General features: G+C 44.2%; 1 protein-coding gene across 1 annotated transcript in view; it reads right to left on the bottom strand.

Moving 5' to 3' along the window:
* LOC136572955 (alcohol dehydrogenase 1-like) overlaps nucleotides 1–25,548 on the bottom strand; it is a 135,162-nt gene that overhangs the window by 49,579 nt on the left and 60,035 nt on the right. Inside the window, exons 3-6 of the mRNA XM_066574003.1 lie at nucleotides 21,926–22,067; nucleotides 18,591–18,678; nucleotides 17,119–17,338; nucleotides 12,964–13,224 (exon numbers count right to left, since the gene is read on the bottom strand). Of these exons, the coding sequence (XP_066430100.1) occupies nucleotides 12,964–13,224; nucleotides 17,119–17,338; nucleotides 18,591–18,678; nucleotides 21,926–22,067 (711 nt within the window). The remainder of the gene's footprint in view (nucleotides 1–12,963; nucleotides 13,225–17,118; nucleotides 17,339–18,590; nucleotides 18,679–21,925; nucleotides 22,068–25,548) is intronic.

Genomic DNA, 25,548 nt, shown 5'->3' on the forward strand with positions numbered 1-25,548 from the left:
GCCACCTCCCGTGGTAACCTGTGCCACTCATTGATCACATATCTAATTTGTGTCTCCTTCCTTTCAGTTTCATCCCATTGCTTCTAGTCTTTCCTTGTGCAAATGAGAATAGGGCTGATCCCTCTGCAGTGTGACAGCCCTTCAGATATTTCTGGACAGCTATTAAGTCTCCTCTCAGTCTTCTTTTGTGCAAGATAAACATTCCTTGATCCTTTAACCGTTCTTCATAGGACATGGTATGCAGACTGCTCACCATCCTGGTAACTCTTCTCTGAACTTGCTCCAGTTTGTCTATGCCTTTTTTAAAGTGGGGTGTCCAGAACTGGACACAGTATTCCAAATGAGAAAACACAAGCTGTCTTATTTTTCGGTTGATATATAAAATGAGGCAGCTCAGACTGGGTGAAAACGTGTGTTTCTGGGTAAAGAACTGGCTCAGAGAAAGGAAGCAGAGGGTGGTAATAAATAGTTTGTACTCTGATTGGGCCACCGTCGCTAGTGGGGTGCCACAGGGTCAGTACTAGGCCCCATTCTGTTCAATATATTTATCAAAGACCTGATAGAGGGGCTGCACAGTAAAATATCAATGTTATATAAGACAATACAACGGAGGACAATGTGCGGCTACAAAAGGACCTAGATAAACTGGAAACTTGGGCAGAAAAATGGCAAATGAAGTTCAATGTGGATAAATGTAAGGTTATGCACATGGGCAGGAAAAACAGATGTCACCAATATACACTAAATGGGGTACAGCTGGGGAAAAGTAATATGAAAAAAGACCTGGGGGTACTAGGGGATTGTAGATTTAACTGGAGCAACCAATGCCAGTCAGCTGATGCAAAAGCTAATAAAGTCTTGGGGTGCATTAAAAGAGGTATAGGGGTGAAGGATGAGAACATTATGCTTGTCAAGCCCCACATGGAATACTGTGTCCAGTTCTGGACACCAGTGCACAGGAAGGATGTTGCAGTGCTTGAGGGGGTTCAAAGAAGGGCAACTAAATTAATAAATGGAATGAGGGGACTGGAATACCCAGAGAGGCTTATTCACCCTGGGAAAAAGACAGCCAAGGGGCGATCAAATAACTTTGTATAAATACATGAGGGGACTATACAAGAATCTCTCCTATGATCTGTTTATTCCCAGGACTGCGACGGTAACAAGAGGGCATGCACTAGGTTTAGAAGAAAGCAAGTTTCATCACAAACGCATAAGGGGGTTATTTACTGCAAGAGCAGTGTGACTATGGAACTCTCTGCCTGAGGATGTGGTGATGGAAAAATCCATTGAGGAGTTTAAGCGGGAACTAGAGGTCTTTCTCAAGCGGAAGGATATTACAGGATAAAGACATTAGGTGACCAGTGCGTTTGTAGGTCCGGATCTTACAGTCAGGTAGGAGCTTTCAAAAGTTGATCCAGGGATTATTCTGATTGCCATTATGGAGTCAAGAAGGAATTTTCCCCCAAATTGGATAATTGGCTTCTGACTCTTGGAGTTTTTGCCTTCCTCTGGATCAAGTATGGGGTTGAAATAGGCTGAACTAGATGGACATTGTCTTCATTCAGTCTAACCTACTATGTTACTATGTAACACATGATTCTTAAAAAGAACAGATTAGAGCTCAACCATTAGCTGTCAGACCGCACCATCAAGCACCTTATCTTTCTTCCTTCAAGCTTCTCCTCCCAGTCATAGCGGCATTACTCCACAATCCAGATAATGGGAACTTGACAAACAGGAAGAGTGCTTCTATCTTTATTAGATCAAATGTGCCATAAAAAGAAATAGGTTTACAGAGAACCCGTTTTTGGGTTCACAAGCGAACCCTTGTTCACCTCAGTGTTAAAATCATTTGTAACCTGCTTAAATAGATATCCACCATCACCAATTAAAAAACAACCTGTGTGTTGCCCTATTAGATATTGATTTTGCATAACTGTATTTTTTGATAGATTTTATTGGTATTAATACAATTATGCACATTGTGAATTTATTTCACCATTAATGTAGTTTAATACATTTCGTTTATCACATCATATATGCGCTTTACTGGATATGATGTCAATAGGATGAAATACATACATTCTTTACACACATATTCTTGATATGTAGCTATAGTTTATGTGCAGATTGGCATCATTCCTCTGAAGTTTTTCTCTTACAATGATATATTTACAGCTACTCTTTTCTTCATTTCTAATAGATCTCTAATACGCATGATGTCTAGTCTATGTTGCATCAACAAAATGTAGTTTGTATTGTCCCACAGCATATTTCTTTACTTTGTTGTTAGATTTACTGGAAAAAAGTTTCATGTAGAGAATGCCATCATGTTTATTATCTGTATTAACTAACAATAATGAATTAGCTAATATATATCTATACATATACACTGGTTGGTGCCTGTTTATGAGAGCAGAGCACATTCCATTTCAATGTTCTATTCAGCGCTCCAAGGGTTAACACACAGGTTGTTTTTTTCAATTAGTGATTGTGGATATCTTATTACGCAGGTTACACATAGTTTAAACACTGAGGTGGTTTAACACAGGTTCGCTTGTGAACCCGAAATGCATTCTCTGTAAAACCTGTATGTTTTTATGGCACATTTGATCTAACCAAGATAGAAGAACTCTTCCTGCTTGTCAAGTTCCCATTATCTGTATTCCAGATGAGGTCTGACTAAAAAAGAGTAGAGCGGGATAATTACCTCATGTGATCTAGCCGCTATGCTTCTCTTAATACATCTCAGAATTGTGTTTGCCTTTTTGGCTGCTGCATCACATTGTTGACTCATGTTCAGTCTATGAGCTGTTTAGCCAAATTCTTCCCATTCTGTATGTGTATTTTTAATTTTTCTTGCCCAAATGTAGGAATTTGCATTTCTCCCTGTTAAAAACCATTGGTAGTTGCTGTCCACTGTTCAAGCTTTTCTAGTTTTCACTGTCTAAGTTAAAAACAGAATAATTTTACGCACTTCAAGCCAATCTTATTGAGCTCTTAGTCATAATGTGGCTCCCAAATTGTTGCTCCACTAATAAAAGCAGGAACCACCCCTAAACACCAAGAATAATTACCGTACATACTCGAGTATTAGCCGACCCAAGTATAAGCCGAGTCAATAAGTTTTACCACAAAAGACTGGTAAAACTTATTGACTCGAGTATAAGCCGAGCTTGCCACTGCTTTAGAATTCTCCCTGCTCGGCTTTCAAATCCCCCGCCGTCAGCGCTGTGATTGGTTCGAGCGCCGGCCAATGACAGCCGGAGCTCAATCATTCGCAGCCTATCACAGCGCTGATGGCGGAGAAAGACAGAGCTGAGCGGAGAGGACAGTGGGGAGGATTCTAGCAGCTTGCCGCACCATAGCAGGGGACACAGATGCCGGCTGGGAGGTGAGTATGGAGGTTTTTTTTTTTTTTTTAACCCTTCCCTGTCTCGAGTATAAGCTGAGAGGGCATTTTCAGCAAAAAAAAAGTGCAGAAAAACTCGGCTTATACTCGAGTACATACGGTAATTTCCCTCTAGATGCTATTAAATAATGTATTATCATATTACTCATATCATAACAAAATACTTGGTTGACTGCGGAGGGTTTGTATAAATTTGGCATCTCGCTGTGTGGTTGCTGCAGATGTAGGTGAGCTCCAAAGATGCTCTTGTACTACAGGGAAAAACGCATAGTCTTTCATTAATTGTTCAACTATGTATGTAGTATGTATTATCTACTCTTCATGCTGATTGCAATATGTAGATTCTACTTGGCTAATTGCAATTGTCTGCGGCAAAGCAGCATTTTACTATGGTTCATTCGGGCAATTTAGACTTCTTCCAGATACAAGGTTTGGGAAGTGTTCATAAATCGCATAGGGGTGGCAACCCGGAAGTCAAACTCTGCTATAGAATAGCTTTTTAGATTTTGCTTTTTGATAGCAATCACCCCAAAGGCTTAGAAGATTATAGAATAGATTTGATGTACAGTTTTTTATTCATTTATGCAATCAGATTATATCTTAATATTTGGAAATTTATAATACAGTAGTTAATGACCTCTAAAGGGAAAATCAATTATTTTTCATGTTTATAGGAACGATTGTTGTCTTTAATTGTGGAGAAACAAAATGGCAACCACATTATGATGAGAGCGGCTTGAAACATGTAGAAGAGTATTTTCCCCTCCTGCAAGATGGTTTTTAATGGATTTTAAATAAAAATCAAGTTGTCTACATAAATATTTAGAGTGCTGGAAGAACAACTTTTATTTGAAGTTTGAATTGTCGAGGCATGAAGCAGTTTTTCTTCCTTGCATCCCAAGTCCAGAAAATACCAAAATTGGGTCCGGTGTAGGTGAGCTGGTTCCACCTTTCTTACCTAATCACTGCATAACTTTCATTTCAATAGAACAGCTTAACCCTCTAGTCGCAAAACCTGTTTGCACCTGAATGAGCAACCACTTTTTTTGTTTTTTTTCATTGTTGCATTCCAGGACCATAACTTTTTAATTTTTCCATCTCCCATTGCAAGCATTTTTTCATGTTTTGCTATTTTTGCACACAAAAAACACTTCAGAAAAAAAAACATTTGCTTTTGTGTTACTGCATTCCAAGAAACATAGCATTTTTATTTTTTCATCAACAGTGCGCTATGGTGGCTTGTTTTTTGCGGGTTGAACTCTAGTCTTAATTTATCCAATTTTTGGGAACATACAACATTTTGCTTGCTTTCTATTCCATTTTTTCTAGAGGCCACAGTAACAAAATCTACAATTCTGGGATGTCTTTTATTTTATTTTCAATGGCATTCACTATGCAGTATAAATAATATGTTAAATTTAATTCTGCAGGTCACTACCATTATGTCAATACCAAATTTATATAGTTTTCTTTTTTTCTTGCAACTTTTTCCACACTTTTTAAAATATATACACTGTCGGGTGGTGGGAGGCAGCTTAGCTGTCTTCCCCTTTCCTCCCCCTCACCGGCTCTCTGCAAGGGGAGGAGGCGGGATGGGGCAGGAGCTAGTTTACTGAGCTCCCGCCCCCTCTCCACCCCTTGTCGCTGTTTGCAATGGGAGGGTGGGACAGGGGTGGGGCTTAGCTCTGCCCCGTCCCGCCCCATCCATTGTAAACAGCAGCAAGGGGCGGAGAGGAAAAGAGAAGGGGGACAGAGTTTAGCAGCGTGACTGCTAAACTCCCTCCCACCTCCCGTCTCCTGCAGCTGTCATTGGCTCCCATAGGAGTCTATTCAGCTGCTGCTGCAGACATAACAGTGGCCGACTGGGCACTTTTATGCTGTGGAGATATGACCCTGTGCACTGATGCATTGTAAACCAATGCATCAGAGGGGCAGTGTATATCAGTCGGGGCATGAAAACCAATATATGCCCGTGTGAATAAGCACTGAGTTTTACTTTTTAAGTGTACCAATTGTTGATTCATGCAATGTTTTGATCAATTTCTATTCTGTTTTTATAAGGTGAGATGTTTTTTTTAACATGGTAAGGGCCAAGTCAGACAAACCTTTTTTAACGTGCGTCTATTTGCGCAAAAAGAGCTAGCCTATTAGAACCATTGTTTCTCTATGCAGTGTTCAGATGTCTGTTTTTTACAGGCGCAAAATACACGCACCTACAAAAGATGACATGTGTGCACCAGGAAGGTCAGTGCTGCGCGTAAAGATTCCCTGCGGGGAGTCCCCTCATCACTGAACAGTGTGACAGCACTGTCAGTGTTCAGTGATGAGGGGACTCCTCGCAGGGATGAAAGAATCCTCTGCCGCAGCTGTGGCAGAGGAAGCAGTGTTCTCCCATTGCTTTAAATGGGGCCGGCGCTGCAGCCGCCCCATAGAAAGCAATGGGATGCAGGCAACCCCCACAGTGATTTTCGCGGAAGAGCTTTAAATATAAGCCATTCCTGAAAGTCATCTCTAGCTGCTGTTAAAAATTTTAATGAATATACATCACCTCTCTACCGCTGTCGGGGCCCCGTTGCATCTTCTTCAAGGCTGCTGGCACTGTTCTGAACCTCTTTCTCAATAAAGTGCTGGGTCTGATTGACTGAGCACTCAGCCAGCGAGAAGACTCGCCAGAGCCCCAACAGCAGTGGAGAGGTGATGTATATATATTTTTTATTTTTAACAGCAGCTAGGGATTATTTTGAGGGAAGGGCTTATGTTTCAAGCCCTTCCCCAAAAATCACTGCGGGGGTTGCCTGCATCCCATTGCTTTCAATGGGGCAGCTACAGCTCCAACCCCATTGAAAGCAATGGGAACATAGTTACAGTCAGGCCCATTCTGCTCATCAGTGCAGCACTTTTTTCTTTGCGTACATACGTGCTCAAAAAAAAGCTCTTCTGACTGAGCCCTAAAGGAAGAAATGTAGGGCTTTAACGTTTTTATATTTTTACCATTTTTTTTATACTTTAACTTTTTATTTTTATCCCACTAGTGGACTTGAATATCTGCATATTTTATCATTCTTCCAATATACTACTATACATCAGTGCCTATATAACAGTATACAGCAATTGCAGCAGCATTCCATCATACATATCATAGGTAGCTTAGCACTCAGGTTTGCTAGGCAGAGGTTTGCATACTTAATACCTATGCCTCTTGGTATTTTAATTTAGTTCAATAAAAGTTAGATTTTAATGAGGGTATTCAACCAGGATGTTTCTTGCCTTTGGGCAATATAGGTGGTAATTATTGTTAATAAGCCCAATGTACCCCCTTGGCACTTTTTGTACACTTCTTAGACAAGTGAACAATGTGACCAATGACTTAAAAATGAGCCGGAAAAGGACAGGACATCTAGAGCTGCAAGGACCTTGGAACAGCAAGAGGACCTAATTACAAAAAAAGAGGGGGAGAACCAGTGTATCAAGAGTGACAAGTAGAGATGAGCGAGCACCAAAATGCTCGGGTGCTCGTTGCTCAAGTCGAACTTTCAGCGATGCTCGAGGGTTCGTTTCAAGTAACGAACCCCATTGAAGTCAATGGGTGACTCGAGCATTTTTGTATATCGCCAATGCTCGCTAATGTTTTCATTTGTGAAAATCTGGGAAATTCAAGAAAGTGATGGGAATGACACAGAAACAGATAGGGCAGGAGAGGGGCTACATGTTGGGCTGCATCTCAAGTTCCCAGGTCCCACTATTAAGCCACAATAGCGGCAACAGTGCCCCCCCCCCCAACAATTTTTACTTCTGAAAAACCCTCATTAGCAAGGCATACCTTAGCTAAGCACCACACTACCTCCAACAAAGCACAATCACTGCCTGCATGACACTCCGCTGCCACTTCTCCTGGGTAACATGCTGTGCAACCCCCCCGCACGACCCAGTGTCCACAGCGCACACCAAAGTGTCCCTGCGCAGCCTTCAGCTGCCCTCATGCCACACGCTGGCCTCATAGCCACACCACCCTCATGTCTATTTATAAGTGTGTCTGCCATGAGGAGGAACTGGAGGCACACACTGCAGAGGGTTGGCAGGTCCAGGCAGCGACCCTCTTTAAAAGGGGCGGGGCGATAGCCCACAATGCTGTACAGAAGCAATGAGAACTCCAATGCTGTGCCACCTCCGTCAGGAGCTGCAAACGTGGGCATAGCAATGGGGAATCCATGTGCCACACAGTATTCATTCTGTCAAGGTGTCGCATAGTTCAATCCACACTGCAAGGGGAAAGCCGTCAGCGCTCTGCCCTCTACCCAAGTCAGTCAGTGTCTTTGTGCCAGACAGGTCAAACACCACGATGGGAACTAAGTTTGCACCAACAGCATAGGTGGGTCCTAGGAAGCCCAAGACATGAACCAAAAATTGATCTGAGCGGCCAAACATGGCAGACTTGCACCGCGCCCACGACATAGGCCTCGGCCCAAAGCTTCAGCAATCCTAGGCAGGAAGCGGACTTTCACTGCACCCAGGACATAGGCCTCTGCACAAACCCTCAGCAATCGCGTGCCTACAGCGGACTCCAATGCTAGCGTAGCTGTGCACATCTCATTAGCGCTGTATTGCTCCTGTAGTTTGTCCCAATGCAGTGCCACGGATAGTAGAGCTAACGTCAGATTAAATACAGGTGGGATTCGGCCCACACTGCATGCCCCAGTCAGACTGGGGTTCTTTATAAGTAGACACATGCAGTTACAACTCCATGTGGACCGACAGCATGGGTGGGTCCCAGGAAGCCACCGGCGTTACATAAATAAATCCCATTACATTGCCCAGCACAGCTGAGGTAACGTCAGATTAAATGCAGGTGGGCTTCGGCCCACACTGCATGCCCCAGTCTGACTGGGGTTTTTAAAACATAGACACTGGCAGGTACAAATCCGTAATGTGAAATCCCTGTGGACGCACAGCATGGGTGGCTCCCTGGAACCCATCGGCGGTACATAAATGTATCCCATTGCAGTGTCCTGCTCAGCAGAGCTAACGTCATATACAATACAGGTGTGCTTCGGCCCACAGTGCATGCCCCAGTCAGACTGGTAATATGTACCTTAACAGTAACCGCGTTGGTGGGAATTTGGTGGCGACTGCGGACCTAGTAGCGTGGTTTTATTTAGTTGGTTTTCGGAATGTGGCCAGGATTAAGTGGGCCGTGGCGGGGGGATGGTGGGGGGGCTCTCTTGTTGTGTCGTTAAAGGTGAAATTCTTGGACTGCCACCAGATGGACCGATGCAAAGGTATTTGCCAAGAATGTTTTCATTGTTGGAGGAGGAGGGGGATGTTTTTGAGGCACTACGTGTCCTCTCCACGTGTCCGTGGTTATATGCACCTTACGAGTAACCGCATTGGTGGGAAATGGCCTCGCCGCCATCATGTCTTTGGAAAGCCTCTGTTTCCACACCCCAGTGACATAGCATTAGCAGCGGTATAGGCAGAGCCCAGAATTAGTAACATTTCAGTGGTAGCATTAGGGACAGGCCCCAGTAACATATCACTAGCAGCATTATAGGGGGAGCACAGTATTAGTTCCATTTCAGAAGTAGTAGCAGTCAAGACAGGCCCCAGTGACAATTCCGAAGCAGCAGTATAGGGGGAGCACAGTATTAGTTCCATTTCAGTAGTAGTAGCAGTCAAGACAGGCCCCAGTAACATTCCCGTTGCAGCTGCAGCAGTTTAGGGAGATAACAGTCTCTTGCACATTTCAGTAGTTGCAGTATAGACAAGGCCCCAGTTACATTTATGTAGCAAAAGTGTAGGCCAAGCCCACACACTTTGCTGTACCATAAGTGCAGGCGAAGACCCTAAAAATGACTAGGATTACACTGTAGGCGAGGGCCCCAAAAAATTGGTGTACCAACAGTACTAATGTACCTCAGAAAAATTGCCCATGCCCAACCAAGAGGGCAGGTGAAACCCATTAATCGCTTTGGTTACTGTGGCTTAATTTGTAACTAGGCCTGGAGGCAGCCCAGTTAAAATAAAAATTGGTTCAGGTGCAAGTTTCAACGCTTTAATGAGAATTGAAACGTATAAACATTGTTTACCAAAGTAATATGACTGAGCCTTGTGGGCCTAAGAAAAATTGCCCGTTTCGCGTGATTACGTGAGGTTTCAGGAGGAGGAGTAGGAGGAGTTGGATGAATATAATACACAGATTGATGAAGCTAAAAGGTCCCCGTTTTTTATGGTGATAGAGAACGATGCTTCCATCCGCGGGTGCAGCCTACGTATTGTTTAGGTACCGCTGCTGTCCGCTGGTGGAGAAGAGAAGTCTGAGGAAATCCAGGCTTTGTTCATCTTTATGAGTGTAAGCCTGTCGGCACTGTCGGTTGACAGGCGGGTACGCTTATCCGTGATGATTCCCCCAGCCGCACTAAACACCCTCTCTAACAAGACGCTAGCCGCAGGACAAGCAAGCACCTCCAGGGCATACAGCGCGAGTTCAGGCCACGTGTCCAGCTTCGACACCCAGTAGTTGTAGGGAGCAGAGGCGTCACGGAGGACGGTCGTGCGATCGGCTACGTACTCCCTCACCATCCTTTTACAGTGCTCCCGCCGACTCAGCCTTGACTGGGGAACGGTGACACAGTCTTGCTGGGGAGCCATAAAGCTGTCAAAGGCCTTGGAGAGTGTTCCCCTGCCAGACAGACACTGTATGCAGCGTATATTATGTATACTGTTTCCCTCTGGCGGGATGACGGCGGTCATGTAACGGGCACAGCAGAGCCAGGAAACAATTATGTGCAAGCCTGTAGTGAGACCTAGGTGCGTATGACTGAGCTACTGGAATTCACAGCGCAGAACCAGTCAAATGGCCAAAGGCCAGTGGTAGGCCTTAAGTATTTTGCTTCTATTTTTTTAAATGGTGAGGTGAAAAACCAGACAGACCAGACCGTATATTATGTATACTGTTTCCCTCTGGCGGGATGACGGCGGTCATGTAATGGGCACAGCAGAGCCAGGAAACAATTTTGCGCAAGCCTGCTGTAACGCTTAGCTGGGTATTAATTAGCGACTACTACCCCCAGCAGACACGCAGTAAACTGAAGACGGTCACAGGCAGCCCAAATATAGTATTTTTCCCCAATTTTTTTGAAAAAGCCCACTGCCTATATAGCCAGTATACCTTTTTCCCTGTACCACTGTCCCTGCCTCACCAGTACTGCCCCTATACTCTGTAAAATGACTGCAGACTGAGGACGTTATGGTCTGCACACCCGATATACAGAAAAAAAAAAATTGTGCAACACTGCTAAAAGCAGCCTCAACAGTACTGCACACGGTCAGATGTGGCCCTAAGAAGGACCGTTGGGGTTCTTGAAGACGAATATAACACCTAACACTCTCCCTATAGCAGCTACAGCAAGACAGCACTTTCCCTGATCTCTCTCAGTGTGCATCTGTGGCGAGCCGCGGGCGGGGCAGATTTAAATACTCTGGTGTCATCTGATCTCCCCAGCCACTCACTGCAGGGGGGTGGGATAGGGCTGGAACGACACAGGAGGAAGTTGTAATGCCTTCCCTGTGCTTCTATTGGCCAGAAAAGTGCGCAGATTTCTCAGGGAAGGAAATGTAATGGAGTCGAGCACCGCGTGGTGCTCGTCTCGAGTAACGAGCATCTCGAACACCCTAATACTCGAACAAGCATCAAGTTTAGACGAGTACGCTCGCTCATCTCTAGTGACAAGGAATTCCAATGTATTGCTGGAAGGTCTCAATATGATCCTCACAAGGACTACAAACATGCAAATGTTAATAGTTGACTAATGGACCAAATGTTTTGCGCCCAGAAATTTACAGAGACTCTGTTACCTACTTTTAGCCCTATAAGTTAAGTTTATGGGCTGAAAGTAGGTCACCTGTGGAGTCTGGGGATTTTCCACCTTAGTGACCATCCATATGTGTTTTCATGTCCTCAGTGTTTGGGCTTTACTCTACAGGACCATGAAAACATGCTGGCCCTGTAAATTAAACCCCTGGGTTCTGTGCATGAGACAGCTCCCTGCTGTCGGCTACTGAAGGTAGCTGAGATCCTGGAGCTGTATCCGGGATCGCAATGTGCGACCCCAATCAGCGATCGCCATTATCCAACTGACAACAGTGATTACGTAAAAGTTTAAAAAAAGGTAAAGTTTCATCTCTCCTCATGGATCGGATCCATGTGGAAACATGAAACTAGTCATGTCTGTCGATCTGGTCCTGCAAGAACTATGTGCGCCAGCTGGAAGGCCGGAGAGCTCAGGAAATCTAAAATATCCGTGCTCCCAACTAGCAGGTAGCTGAGAGCAAGGATATGGCATCTGGGGCCGCTGTATACAGTCCCCGATCACGTGGTTGCTCTTATCCAATGGATAACAGCAATCATGTAAAGTTTAAAAAAAAGTTAAAGTTTCATCTCCCCTTATGGATTGTATCCATGAGAGGAAATTAAATTACTTGCCCAAGGACCCCGGATTTTTCCCCAATGGGATGTTAATTCATGGCATTTGCCCTGCCACTATGCATGCGCCCGTTGGCAAAATGGTAGACCCATGTGCAGAAGCCGAGGATTGCCCCAGAAACTAAAAATCCTCCTGCTTCTATGATACTTTGGGCTTCCAAAAGTATCACAGAGATTTCACCGGGGGCCACGGTATGTGGTCCCTGGTCACATGATCGCTGTTATCCAATGGATAATGGCAATCATGTATGAGTAAAAAGAAATTGAAGTTTTCCCTTTCCTCATGGATCAGATCCATGGGGGGAGGTGAAACTGTTTACCTATAGATCCCTGTTTTGTTCCCCAATGGGATTTTTAGCCACGAACCTTTCCTCGGCTTCTGTGCATGTGCCCGTGGGCAAAATAGTGAACGCAATCGCAGAAGCCTGGGTGGGCCCAAGAAATTTAAACTCTCCTTGCTTCTTGCTAATAAAGGCAGGTGAGAGCCTGGAGCAGTGACCGGTGGCCTCATTGAGCGGTCCCCGGTCACGTGAACACTATTATCCAATGGCATATAAAGGTAGCAATCTGCCTTAGGCTGGTCTCGCACGACCGGATAGGAATTGCAGATTCTGCGGTAATATGTGGATCAATTAAATGCACTGGATTACACAATCCACTCACAGAAAACATAACGCAGCTTGGTATATTTTACCATGGATATCCACAAACTAGAGCTTATTGTGCTCTATGGTCACGGATATACAATTACATTGTGTATGGGCTGCAGGTATCATCTCTAAGTGATGGGGCAGAAAATTTAGACAAACAAACGGTGTACTGTGCATGACCACCTCTGTGAGTACACAGTTATTTTCAATACATTACGTGGCCATGCACAGGGCCACAGCTAGGCTCATAGCTGGAATCCGCTGCGGTCAGAATCCTATTTAAAAAAAGGTAATAAATGGCTCAAAATAAAATTATATTGATAAACCAGCTAGATTTTATACATCTTTAAGACTAGCATATTTGTAATACCACATGAATTAATTAACATCTAAATACATCTACATTTTAGTCTACATACCATGACTTCTGTATTTCCGATGCACTCAAAGGAATAATGTACTCCATCCCCTGTCATTTCCATTATCACCTTCTCTATCGGCTTGTTGTAGTCTTTAGGGTTGATGCACTCAGTAGCACCAAAAACCATTGCCTTTTCAAACTTGTTACTGTTTATATCTATGGCTATTATTCTTGAAGCTCCAGATAATTTGCAGCCTATGATGGTTGACAGTCCAATGGCTCCTAAACCAAATACGGCACAAGTAGTACCAGGCTCTACCTACATAGAAACAAGACAATGTTTATTAGATTTCAACATTATATGCTACCTTGTCCTTATGCCATCTTATTGCTGGTATATATTTATATGATTACTTTGTGATGAAGAAGAAAAAAAGTCAAATTTGGCATAGTCTCCTTTTCTAGAGGCTTTTGAAATTTTTTGAGATAGGCATAACGTAGGTCTAAAACAAATAAAAACTTTATGACAGAATTCAAAGCAGGACAGAAATATTGCATATTACTTGGAAAAATTTGCTCCATTCATTGTTTAACAGAACTTAAATGTAACATATCAAAAGAATGGGTTTCATTATTATATTCTAGGTTTTCAGGCTTTTCTGTTGAAAATAGGAATCTGAGGCTTCAAAGAATGCAATTAAATGAGGTCCAGTGATGGACTAATTTAGTTTTAGCAACTTTTTTAGCATTGCAAAAAGTAACCTCTTAGGGCTCCTACCCACTTGAGTTTTATTAACACAGATGTCAATGGGACTTTCTAATGTTAAAATACATCGCAAGTTTGTGCTTTGCAATTTTTGTGCGATGCGTTTTTAACATTAGAAAGTCCCACTGACACTGCGTTAAAAAAAAACTTGCAAGAAAAACACAAGTGGGTCACTAAAAAAGAAAAATGCTATACTTATCTATTCCTCCCCCATCATAATATTGCATTTTACTTAAAAAATTTCCTTCATTCACTGTTTTACAGAACTTAAATATAATATTTCAAAAAGAATGGGTTTCATTATTGTATTCAAGGATTTCTGTTGAAAAATAAGAATCTCTGAGGTTTCGAAGAGTGCAATTCAATCACATCCAGTGACTTATTACAACTTAGTTTTAGCATTTATTTTACCACTACAAATGGTAACTAGAGATGAGCGAGCACCAAAATGCTCGGGTGCTCGTTACTCGAGTCGAACTTTCCGCGATGCTCGAGAGTTCGTTTCGAGTAACGAACCCCATTGAAGTCAATGGGTGACTCGAGCATTTTTGTATATCGCCGATGCTCACTAAGATTTTCATTTGTGAAAATTAGCAAAACCCAAGAAAGTGCTGGAAACGACACAGAAACGGATAGGGCAGGCGAGGGGCAACATGCTGGGCTGCATCTCAGGTTCCCAGATCCCACTATTAAGCCACAATAGCGGCAAGAGTGCCCCCCCCCCCCCAATTTTTAGTTCAGACAAACCTTCATTAGCAAGGCACACCTTAGCTAAGCACCACACTACCTCCAACAAAGCACATGCACTGCCTGCGGGACACACCCCTGCCTCTTCTCTTGGGCTACATGCTGCCCATCCCCCCCCCCCCCCGCACAACCCAGTGTCCACAGCGCACACCAAAGTGTCCCTGCGCAGCCTTTAGCTGCCCTCATGCCGCACGCTGGCCTCACAGCCACACCACCCTCATGTATATTTATAAGTGTGTCTGCCATGAGGAGGAACCGCAGGCCCAAACTGCAGAGGGTTGGCAGGGCCAGGCAGCGACCCTCTTTAAAAGGGGCGGGGCGATAGCCCACAATGCTGTACAGAAGCAATGAGAACTCCAATCCTGTGCCACCTCCATCAGGAGCTGCAAACGTGGGCATAGCAATGGGGAATCCATGTGCCACACAGTATTCATTCTGTCAAGGTGTCGCATAGGTCAATCCACACTGCAAGGGGAAAGCCGTCAGCACTCTGCCCTCTACCCAAGTCAGTCAGTGCCTTTGTGCCAGACAGGTCAAACACCGCGATGGGAACTAAGTTTGCACCAACAGCATAGGGGGGTCCTAGGGAGCCCAAGACATGAACCAAAAATTGATCTGAGCGGCCAAACATGGCAGACTTGCACCGCGCCCACGACATAGGCCTCGGCCCACAGCTTCAGCAATCCTAGGCAGGAAGCAGACTTTCACTGCACCAAGGACATAGGCCTCTGCACAAACCCTCAGCAATCGCGGGCCTACAGCGGACTCCTATGCTAGCGTAGCTGTGCACGTCTCATTAGCGCTGTATTGCTCCTGTAGTTTGTCCCAATGCAGTGCCCCGGATAGTAGAGCTAACGTCAGATTAAATACAGGTGGGCTTTGGCCCACACTGCATGCCCCAGTCAGACCGAGTTTTTTAATACATAGACACAGGCAGGTACAACTCACTAATGTGAAGTCCGTGTGGACCGACAGCATGGGTGGCTCCCTGGAACCCACTGGCGGTACATAAATATATCCCATTGCAGTGCCCTGCTCAGCAGAGCTAATGTCACATACAATACAGGTGTGCTTCGGCCCACAGTGCATGCCCCAGTCAGACTGGTAATATGTACCTTAACAGTAACCGCGTTGGTGGGAATGTGGTGGCGACTGCGGACCTAGTAGCGCGGTTTTATTTAGTTGGTTTTCGATATGTGGCCAGGATGAAGTGGGCCGTGGCGGAGGGGTGGTGGGGGGGCTCTCTTGTTGTGTCGGTAAAGGTGAAATTCTTGGACTGCCACCAGACGGACCAATGCAAAGGTATTTGCCAAGAATGTTTTCATTGTTGGAGGAGGAGGGGGATTTTTTTGAGGCACTACGTGTCCTCTCCACGTGTCCGTGGTTATATGCACCTTAACAGTAACCGCGTTGGTGGGAAATGGCCTCGCCACCATCATGTCTTTGGCCCACTGCCTGTGATATACACTGTATTTCGATTTCCCTGTTGGAGGCTGACTTCGCGTATGTAATGCACTGCAGAGGCAGGCAACAATTATGCGCAAGGCTGGGTATTAATTCACCAACTACTACACCCAGCAGAGACGCAGTAAATTGAAGGCAGTGACAGGCAGGCCTAATATTGTATTTTTTGGAAGTTTTTGGGAATAAGCCCACTGCCTATATAGCCAGTATACCTCTTTCCCTGCCTCACCAGTACTGCCCCTATACTGAGTAAAATGACTGCAGACTGAGGACGCTATGGTCTGCACGCCCGATATACAAAAAAAAAATTGTCAACACTGCTAAAAGCAGCCTCAACAGTACTGCACACGGTCAGATGTGGCCCTAAGAAGGACCGTTGGGGTTCTTGAAGACTAAAATAACACCTAACACTCTTCCTATAGCAGCTACAGCATCAGCAGCACTGTCCCTGATCTATGTCAGCATGCATCTGTGGCAAGCCGCGGGCGGGGCAGATTTAAATACTCGGGTGTCATCTGATCTCGCCAGCCACTCACTGCAGAGAGGTGGTATAAGGCTGGAACGTCACAGGAGGAAGTTGTAATGCCTTCCATGTCTTTCTATTGGCCAGAAAAGCGCGCAAATTTCTCAGAGATGAAAGTGAAAGTAACTCGAACACCGCGTGGTGCTCGTCTCGAGTAACGAGCATCTCGAACACCCTAATACTCGAACGAGCATCAAGCTTGGACGAGTATGCTCGCTCATCCCTAATGGTAACCTCTAAAGCCCCATTTACACGCAATGATTATTGCTCAAAATTCGTTCAAGTGATGGCTTTTGAGCGATAATCGTTCTGTGTAAATGCTACCATTGTTTGCTTTTCGGCCGAACAATGATTTTTAGTTCAGCATAAAAACCATCGTTCAGCCGGCCAGCTAATAGCAGGGACCGCATGCTGTGATACTCCACGGGAGCACTGATAACAGCTGCTGTCCAAAGGGAGAACAATGGAGCTGTAAGCAGATAACAGACCACCCGCTGTTATCTGCATACAGCAAAGGGAGCCTCATTTGAACGCATTGTCATTCAAGCTATCTTTTGAACGAATTTTGAGCGGTCATCTTTGCGTATAAATGGGGCCTTAAAGATGGAGCTACTCTTGTATTGATTGTATAGGAAGACATTTGCTTCCAAAAAAATTGACTGTTTTGGTATTTAATACATACAATATATTAAAAAACGAAACAAATGTCTCACCTTGGCCGTATTGACTGCTGCTCCATATCCAGTGGGAAATCCACAACCAAAAAGACAGGCTTTGTCCAGTGGTGCTCGGTCATCAATCTTTGCAACAGCATTAATGGGCACCACAGTATATTCTGAAAAAGTACTTGTCCATAAGAAGTGATACACAGTCTTCCCCTTACATGAGAACCTTGTTGTTTTATCAGGCATTACATTTTGGGCTTCACTAATGCTGAAAAAAAAAGAGAAATAAAATGCATATGATTCTGCTAGCTAACCCTCCAGTTGTTCCATGTGAAGGGATCTGTGCCAATAGGATACTTTAGATACCGAAAATTCTTCCTTACAATCGACAGGCAACTGGACCGAATCAACAAGTTATTAATACTAATAAGGCTGCATATGTTATTTCTGGGAAAAAAAGAAACATCCCAATGATGTCTTAAAAATATGTGTGTTTTTCATCATTACATGTTACAATTAGGGCATATGTATATCATATGGAGTCACTCACTTAAGTCCTCTTCTATGAGCCACAGAAGACAGTAGAGAACAGCATCTCTCGCAATGTATTGCATTGGTGCCCATATGTCTAGGTGGCTGCATGTCACACTACATTTCCTCACTGCATGTAAAATGAGCCACTCGGAGCAACCATCAATCGGCATTATATCATCCTATAGAGTTGTAGAGACAACAACCTCTTTATAAAACATAATTTATAAAACTTTGGTCTATCCTGTTGGATATTTTGGATATGTAGTTATCTGGTATTGTAAAAGGAATGTGATTTTGATGATCCTTTTTAATTAAACTTCTTAAAGTACAAATGGACATTAAACTGGTCATTCATCAGTTGGTTGCTTCAAATTTCATATCTACTGCTTTACAGCAGATAAGCCAGATGTCTATGCCAGTAGGAACTGGAGCAGGATCTTTATTCTGTAGAAGGATTAGTGTCATGGGACCAGTATTTCCACTCATTGATTTTTTGGTATTTAATGTTAATTCTCCCACTATCTGTGATTACCTTGCAGTAGGCAGCATCAGATAGGGGCCATGGAGCTTTGGGTATTGGAGGTAAGTAATGTTTGCTACAGTATTGTATTATAAAAAGAAGCCAAAATTCAGGCAAGACGAATCCATGAATAGGTGTTCCCTTCCCTCATATACTCCTTGGCAGCTCTCCTTCAATGCAGACAGTCTAAACTTTCCTTTTTGACAATAACATGCCAACGAAGCCTATTAAACCATGTATAGCTGAGCTCAGCGCAGCACCCTAAGCCATTCTCTCCACAGGTAGAGCAGCACAGATAAATCAGAGGGTCAATTTTACAAGCTTTGCATTTATTTAAAAACTAAACAAACTCTTTATTTATTATGACCTCCCCAACAGCAGGACAGGCCGCATTAGTGGCAAATATTTGGGCACTGATGGGCAGAATAAAGTTGAAGGCCAAAGTCTATTCCCCAAAAATACTCACTGTGTTTTTAGACAGCAGTTGGTGTTCGGACTAAGACAAGAGCTGCACTTTCCACACTGAGGGATACATAGTGGGATTACTTTGTCCCCTTGGGAAAACAAAGAATTATGATCACTTACTATAAATCTGAAGCAGTATAAGGGTGCATTCACACTGGCAGAATATTTTCACAGAACACAGCGGAGCAGACCTAATGGAATTGTCCCATGACCCATACACTGTGTGGCTGAGATGCGCAATGTTGAGCACTAAAAACACCTGTGAATTCTGTAATTTAATCCCTAACTATCACAATAAAATCATGAAAATCTCCTCGGAAATATCCCTTTATTGTAGATTTTGAATGTCTCATGTAAATGTATTTGGCACATAACTCAGTTGCCTTAAGTCAATTTTAAACCTCTTAGTAACATAACTAATTTTAGCCTTAGGAACCAGTAAATCGTTTCCCCTTTGTGTTCCATTGGTCATAACTAGAGATGAGCGAGCGTACTCGCTAAGGCAAACTACTTGAGCGAGTAGTGCCTTACGCAAGTAGCTGCCTGCTCGTCTCAAAAGATTCGGGTGTCGGCGGGTGGCTGGGAGCGGTGGGGAGGGAGGAAGGGGGGGGGGGGGGAGATCTCTCACTCTCTTTCCCCGCTCCCCCATGCTCACTCCCACAACTCACCGCTCTCCCCCGCCGTCACTCGAATCGCTTGAGTAGTTTGCCTTAGCGAGTACGCTCGAGAATCTCTAGTCATAACATTTTTTTTTTTTTAATCAATATGAGACCTTGTATTTTGTGGGGTGAGTTCTATTTTTATAGTAACTAATTTTATTTTTATGTAATATATCAAATAATGTTTACTATTTTTTTTATTTTCTTTTGGGGGGGGGGGCAAAGGGAAAAAAGCAATTTTTTTTCTGCGTTATCATATGCTTTAAAGATTATGTTAACTTTATTCTACTGGTCATTACAATTGTTTCATTATGTTTTACCACTCTTGTACAATACAAACACTTTTTTTTCTTTACTAAAGGTTTTGTGTGTTACCACATTCCAAGATAATACCATTTTTATTTTTCTATCGACAGAGTTATTTGAGGCTTGTTTTTTGTGGGATAGCTTGTAGCTTTTATTGGTACCATCTTGAGGTATATACAACTTTTTTATTAGGTTTTATTTTTCTTTTGGGAAGCAAGATGATTAGAAAACAGCTATTTTTATATTTTTTAATGAATTTACTGTGCTTGAGAATTGTGTATATGTAAAACCACTTAGATGAAGCAGTTAGCAATGACCCCAGCATCTGAAGTGTTAAAGAGTATAGAAAAGTGACTATATGAATAAATGGTAATCATTTAACTTTTTTCTGTGAAAAAGACCTCTATATATGACAATCGCAGAGCAAATATTTTCTCTGATTCATAACGGGGAGAGTATAACATGAACAAACATCCATGTTACCCCTTCTCTGGGACAGGTAGCATAATTGCATATGGTTTTATGCAGCCTGTTCGTCCCCCGCTGACACCCTCTGCTCTACTCACAGACTGAAATAACAGTAGTAAATTTAGTATTCTCCCTCTCCTTTCAAACAGCTGGTGGTCCACTTATATCACAGCCCTAAACATGCTTTTGGGCTCAACTAATTTTAAAGCCAAGAATTGTGGCTTTTAAATGAGAGCAAAAGTGTGTCTATAGTTGCGATAGAACCAGAGGTCCAGCAGTTTGAAGTAGCTCTGTTCGTCCAAAATGGTGTGAACAGTGCTGGGCGTAATCACTCGAAGGGTGAATGTGAAACACTGAGGCCTCATGTCCACGGGGAAAAGAACAATTAAAGGGGTTGTCCCGCGGCAGCAAGTGGGTCTATACACTTCTGTATGGCCATATTAATGCACTTTGTAATATACATTGTGCATTAATTATGAGCCATACAGAAGTTATAAAAAGTTTTTTACTTACCTGCTCCGTTGCTGGCGTCCTCGTCTCCATGGTGCCGACTAATTTTCGCCCTCCGATGGCCAAATTAGCCGCGCTTGCGCAGTCCTGGTCTTCTGCTCTCTTCAATGGAGCCGCTTGTGCAGAATGCAGGCTCCGTGTAGCTCCGCCCCGTCACGTGCCGATTCCAGCCAATCAGGAGGCTGGAATCTGCAATGGACCGCACAGAAGAGCTGCGGTCCACGGAGGAAGAGGATTCCGGCGGCCATCTTCACAGGTAAGTAGAGAAGTCACCGGAGCGCGGGGATTAAGGTAAGCGCTCCGGTAAGCTTTCTGTACGTCCCTGCATCGGGGTTGTCTCGCGCCGAACGGGGGGGGGGGGGGGGGGGGGGGTTGAAAAAAAAACAACCCGTTTCGGCGCGGGACAACCCCTTTAAAATCCGCAGCGGATCACCCGCACGCGGATCCGCACCCCATAGGGATGCATTGACCACTCGCGGGTAGATAAATACCCGCGGATGGTCACTAAAAGTGAATTAAAAAATTTCTGGCGCATGAAAGAAAATGGACATGCTCCATTTAGGTGCGGGTCTCCCGCAGGCTTCTATTGAGGCCTATGGAAGCCATCCGGATCCGCAGGAGACCCGCGCCTGAATTAAACTCAACTGCTCCGGGCGATGCAGATCTTCCTTCCTTCGCAGCAGGATATTCTTTCTGCGGCCCGGCGGATGTGCCCAGCACATGCGCGCGGCGCGCAGCCTTCTTGCCGAGCACATCTGCCGGGGGCGAAAGAAAGAAGATCTGGCCACGAAGAAGGGAAGACCTGCAAGGTCCACAGCAGCTGAGTTTATTCTTATTTTATTGCCTCATGTCCGCGGGGCAGGAGGGGCCCGCTACGGATTCTCTGTGGAGAATCCGTAGTGGGCCTGATTTTCCCCGTGGACATGAGGCCTGAAGACTAGTCCACAAGGACTGCACAGTTATCAGCTAGAATCGTATAGTCTAAACACCCTGCCTGAGCGCGAACAAGCTGGTGATGACGAGAATTGTGAGATTTTCGACCCATGTAAAAGGGGCATTATCCTGGCACGCCAAAGGCCCATTCATATCCTGCCACCCAAGGACGCACATAAACAACCTTGTTATGACTCTATGCATGACACGATCATCTGCTGTGCAAAGGTGCCAGTTAGTCAACAAACTGTGTGAACATGGATGTGCTGACAACAATGGAACAATATGTACCTGGATGATTGCACTAATGATTGTTTGGGCACATGCCATAGTGCTAATCCATGTAAAAGGAACTGAACAACTTGTAAAAACATTGAACAGAGCTCATTCTTGGCAGAAAAATCAGAGTAAAAGTACTACAACAGAAGATGAGGACTGAAATGCTTATTCTTAGTCATACCTGGTTTTAGTTCGGTCACTTGTTCGCCAACACTTTCAACCACTCCAGCTCCTTCATGGCCCAGAATAACTGGGAAATTTATATTTTCCATTTCTCCATGCAACGCATGATCATCTGTTCTACAGATTCCTGAACTTACTATCTGCATGCAGTAAAAATAACCTTTAGGTAGTATTATAACATGTAGGGGTGCAAGTAATGTTCAGTACAGAGTTCTTGGTCTGGCCTCCACACTGAATCTGTGACAATGTACAGTGTTAGGCTGAATTAAGACAGCCGTATGTGATGTTTGCCAAAGAATCTAACATATGCGAGTTGTGTTTGTCCATCATACGGAAGAGGATAGGATATGCAACGATTGTTTTTTTCACCTGAACATTACATTAGTCTGTGAAATACCTTAAACTTTTAGCTCATTTAATTAAAAATACTACTTTCTGTATCACTCAACTGCAAAACAATTTATACCTTATAGATAACATGCAGCACATTCTATTATATGTTGGATTCAGATGCCACAAACTCAAAATACAAGTTGCAGAACATATTGCTGCTCTGTCTCCAAACAAATGTCACAAATAAACACTCTCCATCAGGGCATTATGTCATTTACTTGAAATACATCAGTATTAATTAAGCACTCAGAAGCACTGGATGGGAGAAAGGAGGAGCTACTCAACTGAAGTTTGCATGTGGCGCTGCCCTGCTGAGTGTCAGCGCTATTGATGGGTACTTGTCTCTTGCTTCATAAAGTCTTACGTGGCTGGCAGTGGTGCACAGAGGGGATGCACTGTCACTTAAAGGGGTTGTCTCGTGAAATCAAGTGGGGTTCAGCACTTCTGCATGGCCATATTAATGCACTTTGTAATATACATCGTGCATTCATTATGAGCCATACAGAAGTTATTCACTTACCTGCTCCGTTGCTAGCGTCCCCGTCGCCATGGATCCGTCTAAATTCGCTGTCTTCTGGCGTTTTTAGAAGCGCTTGCGCAGTCCGGTCTTCTCCCTGGTGAATGGGGCCGCTCGTGCTGGAGAGCTGGTCCTCGTAGCTCCACCCCGTCACGTGTGCCGATTCCAGCCAATCAGGAGGCTGGAATCGGCAATGGACCGCACAGAGCCCACGGTGCACCATGGGAGAAGACCCGCGGTGCATCGTGGGTGAAGATCCCGGTGGCCATCTTGGTAAAGGAAGAAAGAAGTCGCCGCAGCGCGGGGATTCGGGTAAGTAATAAACTTTTTTTTTTTTTTTTTAACCCATCCCTTGGGTTTGTCTCGCGCCGAACGGGGGGCCTATTGAATAATAAAAAAAACCGTTTCGGCGTGAGACAACCCCTTTAACCCCTTGAGTGGCAGGTTTCCTACCACCCTGTCGTGCCCACCAGGGCAGGTTTTTTAAAATGGTCTAATCATTGAATTTCAACTAGTTTTGCAGTTGCGTCTCAAGAGCCATAACTTTTTCATTTTTCCATTGACATGGCCATATGAGGGCTTGTTTTTTGCGGGACAAGTTGTGATTTTTTAAACAGGGGGGAGGAAAAAAAGAAATGGGGAAAAAAGAAAAAAGGGGCCATGTCATTAAGGGGTTAAATAATGTATTAACTTCCTTCTCTGGGTCATTACGACGCACATGGATACCACATGTGTGATTGTATTTTTGATTTTTTACAAAGTAAAGGGAGACAAGTGTTTTTTTTATTTTTTTAATAATTTTTTTACTTTTTTTTTTTTTAATTTTTTTAAATTTTTTTATTTTTTTTTGTCCCTTTAGGGGACTTCCACAGGGACCCATCAGGACCCCTGATCACATTCCAGGGGTCCGATGGTGACAGCCCTTTACATGCTGCAGTGACAGCCCTTTACATGCTGCAGTCACATAGACTGCCGCATGTAAAGGGTTAACACAGCAGAGATCGGAGGTTTTCTCTGATCTCTGCTGTAAGAGCTAGTACCTAGCTGTCCTCTGACAGCTAACAACCAGCTCTCCCTGCCACAGAGACCATCGGCTTGCTTCTGACAAGCCGATGGTCTCTATGGCAACCTGTAAACAAAGCAGGACATTGCCGACATGTCGGCAATATCTTCTGCTGGTTTTTCAAAGCCCTTGCTTTGTTCTCTGTGGGACTGTGCAGGCAGAGCACACTACCACAGCTTGTGGCATTGTGCTCTGCAGCTCCCACAGTGATACATAGCCCGGAAATCTTCCGGGCTATGTTGCTATGAGCAGTGGAGCTCGTCACGGAACTTTTCCGGGCGTGCCACTCAAGGGGTTAATGGTGGGCAGAGAAGATCCACTATTACTTATGTATCTCTTCTGTAGCCTTAAAGAAGTTTTTCAGGCATTTTTAATTACTAACCTATTCTCAATATAGGTCATCAATAGCTGATTGGCTGGGCTCTGCTGCTCGTGATCCCAACCAATCAGCTGTTTCAGCTTCCTGTCAGCACCTGACTGCTTCTGCTCTATACCCTGTGTGTTTTGCCGAAACAGCAGGCACCAGAACATTTCATCAGTCAGAGTCTTGAGCCGCAGACCAAAGTCAATCCTGAAGGTAGGTCATCAACAACAAATGCTTGGAAAACCCCCTTTTGTGAAAATGGTGGCCACTAAGGAGATGCCCTAGATGGGCCACTAAGGAGATGGGGGGGGGGTTCAGGGGGATAAGAGAACAGCACACAGGAGACATAATTACTTTCTTGAGGACCACATGGGGTATACGGTTACTTTTTGGAAGCCAGTCATAGAGGAGCACAATTATTTAATAGGGGGCCGCAGACGAGGCACAATTGCTTTTTGGGGTCATTGAGAGGGTATTATTACTATTTAAAGACAACACCACATAAGACCTCTGGAAGTAATTGCAGTCTGTCCCTCTGACATGACCTGATCCTGTAGTCACAACCATGGCCAGAGTGATGATAGGTTGTTACATTCTTCTCTGTGAACAACTCCTAGGTTATAATTGTTATGGTTATACTTGGAGTTGTAGTTTCACATTGCACAAATTTATATGCGTGTGGTCAGCCCTCCACAGGTAATGAGTACTCAGGAGGATGTGAAAATGGAAGTGCCAGCTTCCAGTGCTTACTGTGAAAGATTCTACTCAGTAGAAGAATGATGATGAAGAGGAAGAGTTGGAGGAAGAGGATGAAGAACTAGATCTAACATGAAGGGGCGAGGATCATAGCAGTTTACAGGGAGAAGGGGGGAGGAAGAGGTAGGCAATACAAGGCAGCATCTTGCCAAGGCAGTGAGCAAGGTGTCGCAGAAAAACAAAAGGGTAGTGCTACCACCCTTGGGTACTACCAGTTACAGCAGCACCAACAGCTAGGTTTGTTCACAGGACATGTGCAGCTTTCTCTGAAACCACTTGTGATGACATCTGTAAGATCTCCGGTAGCATTTAAAATCCAGTAAGAATGTAAACAACTTCAACACAACATATATGAAGAGTTACATGACCTCCCACCACCCACTGCCTGGGAGAACCAACCCTGGCCAGATGGCAAAGAGTCAGCCTCATCCTGTTCCCTCTTCCTCTCCTGTAGCTGCCTCTTCCTCCATCTCCATTCCTATTCATGCAGTAGTCTCTGAGCACATAGAGGCAGTTTTGTGCAGGGGC

Source organism: Eleutherodactylus coqui, chromosome 7, assembly GCF_035609145.1.
Source record: "Eleutherodactylus coqui strain aEleCoq1 chromosome 7, aEleCoq1.hap1, whole genome shotgun sequence".
Taxonomy (NCBI): domain Eukaryota; kingdom Metazoa; phylum Chordata; class Amphibia; order Anura; family Eleutherodactylidae; genus Eleutherodactylus; species Eleutherodactylus coqui.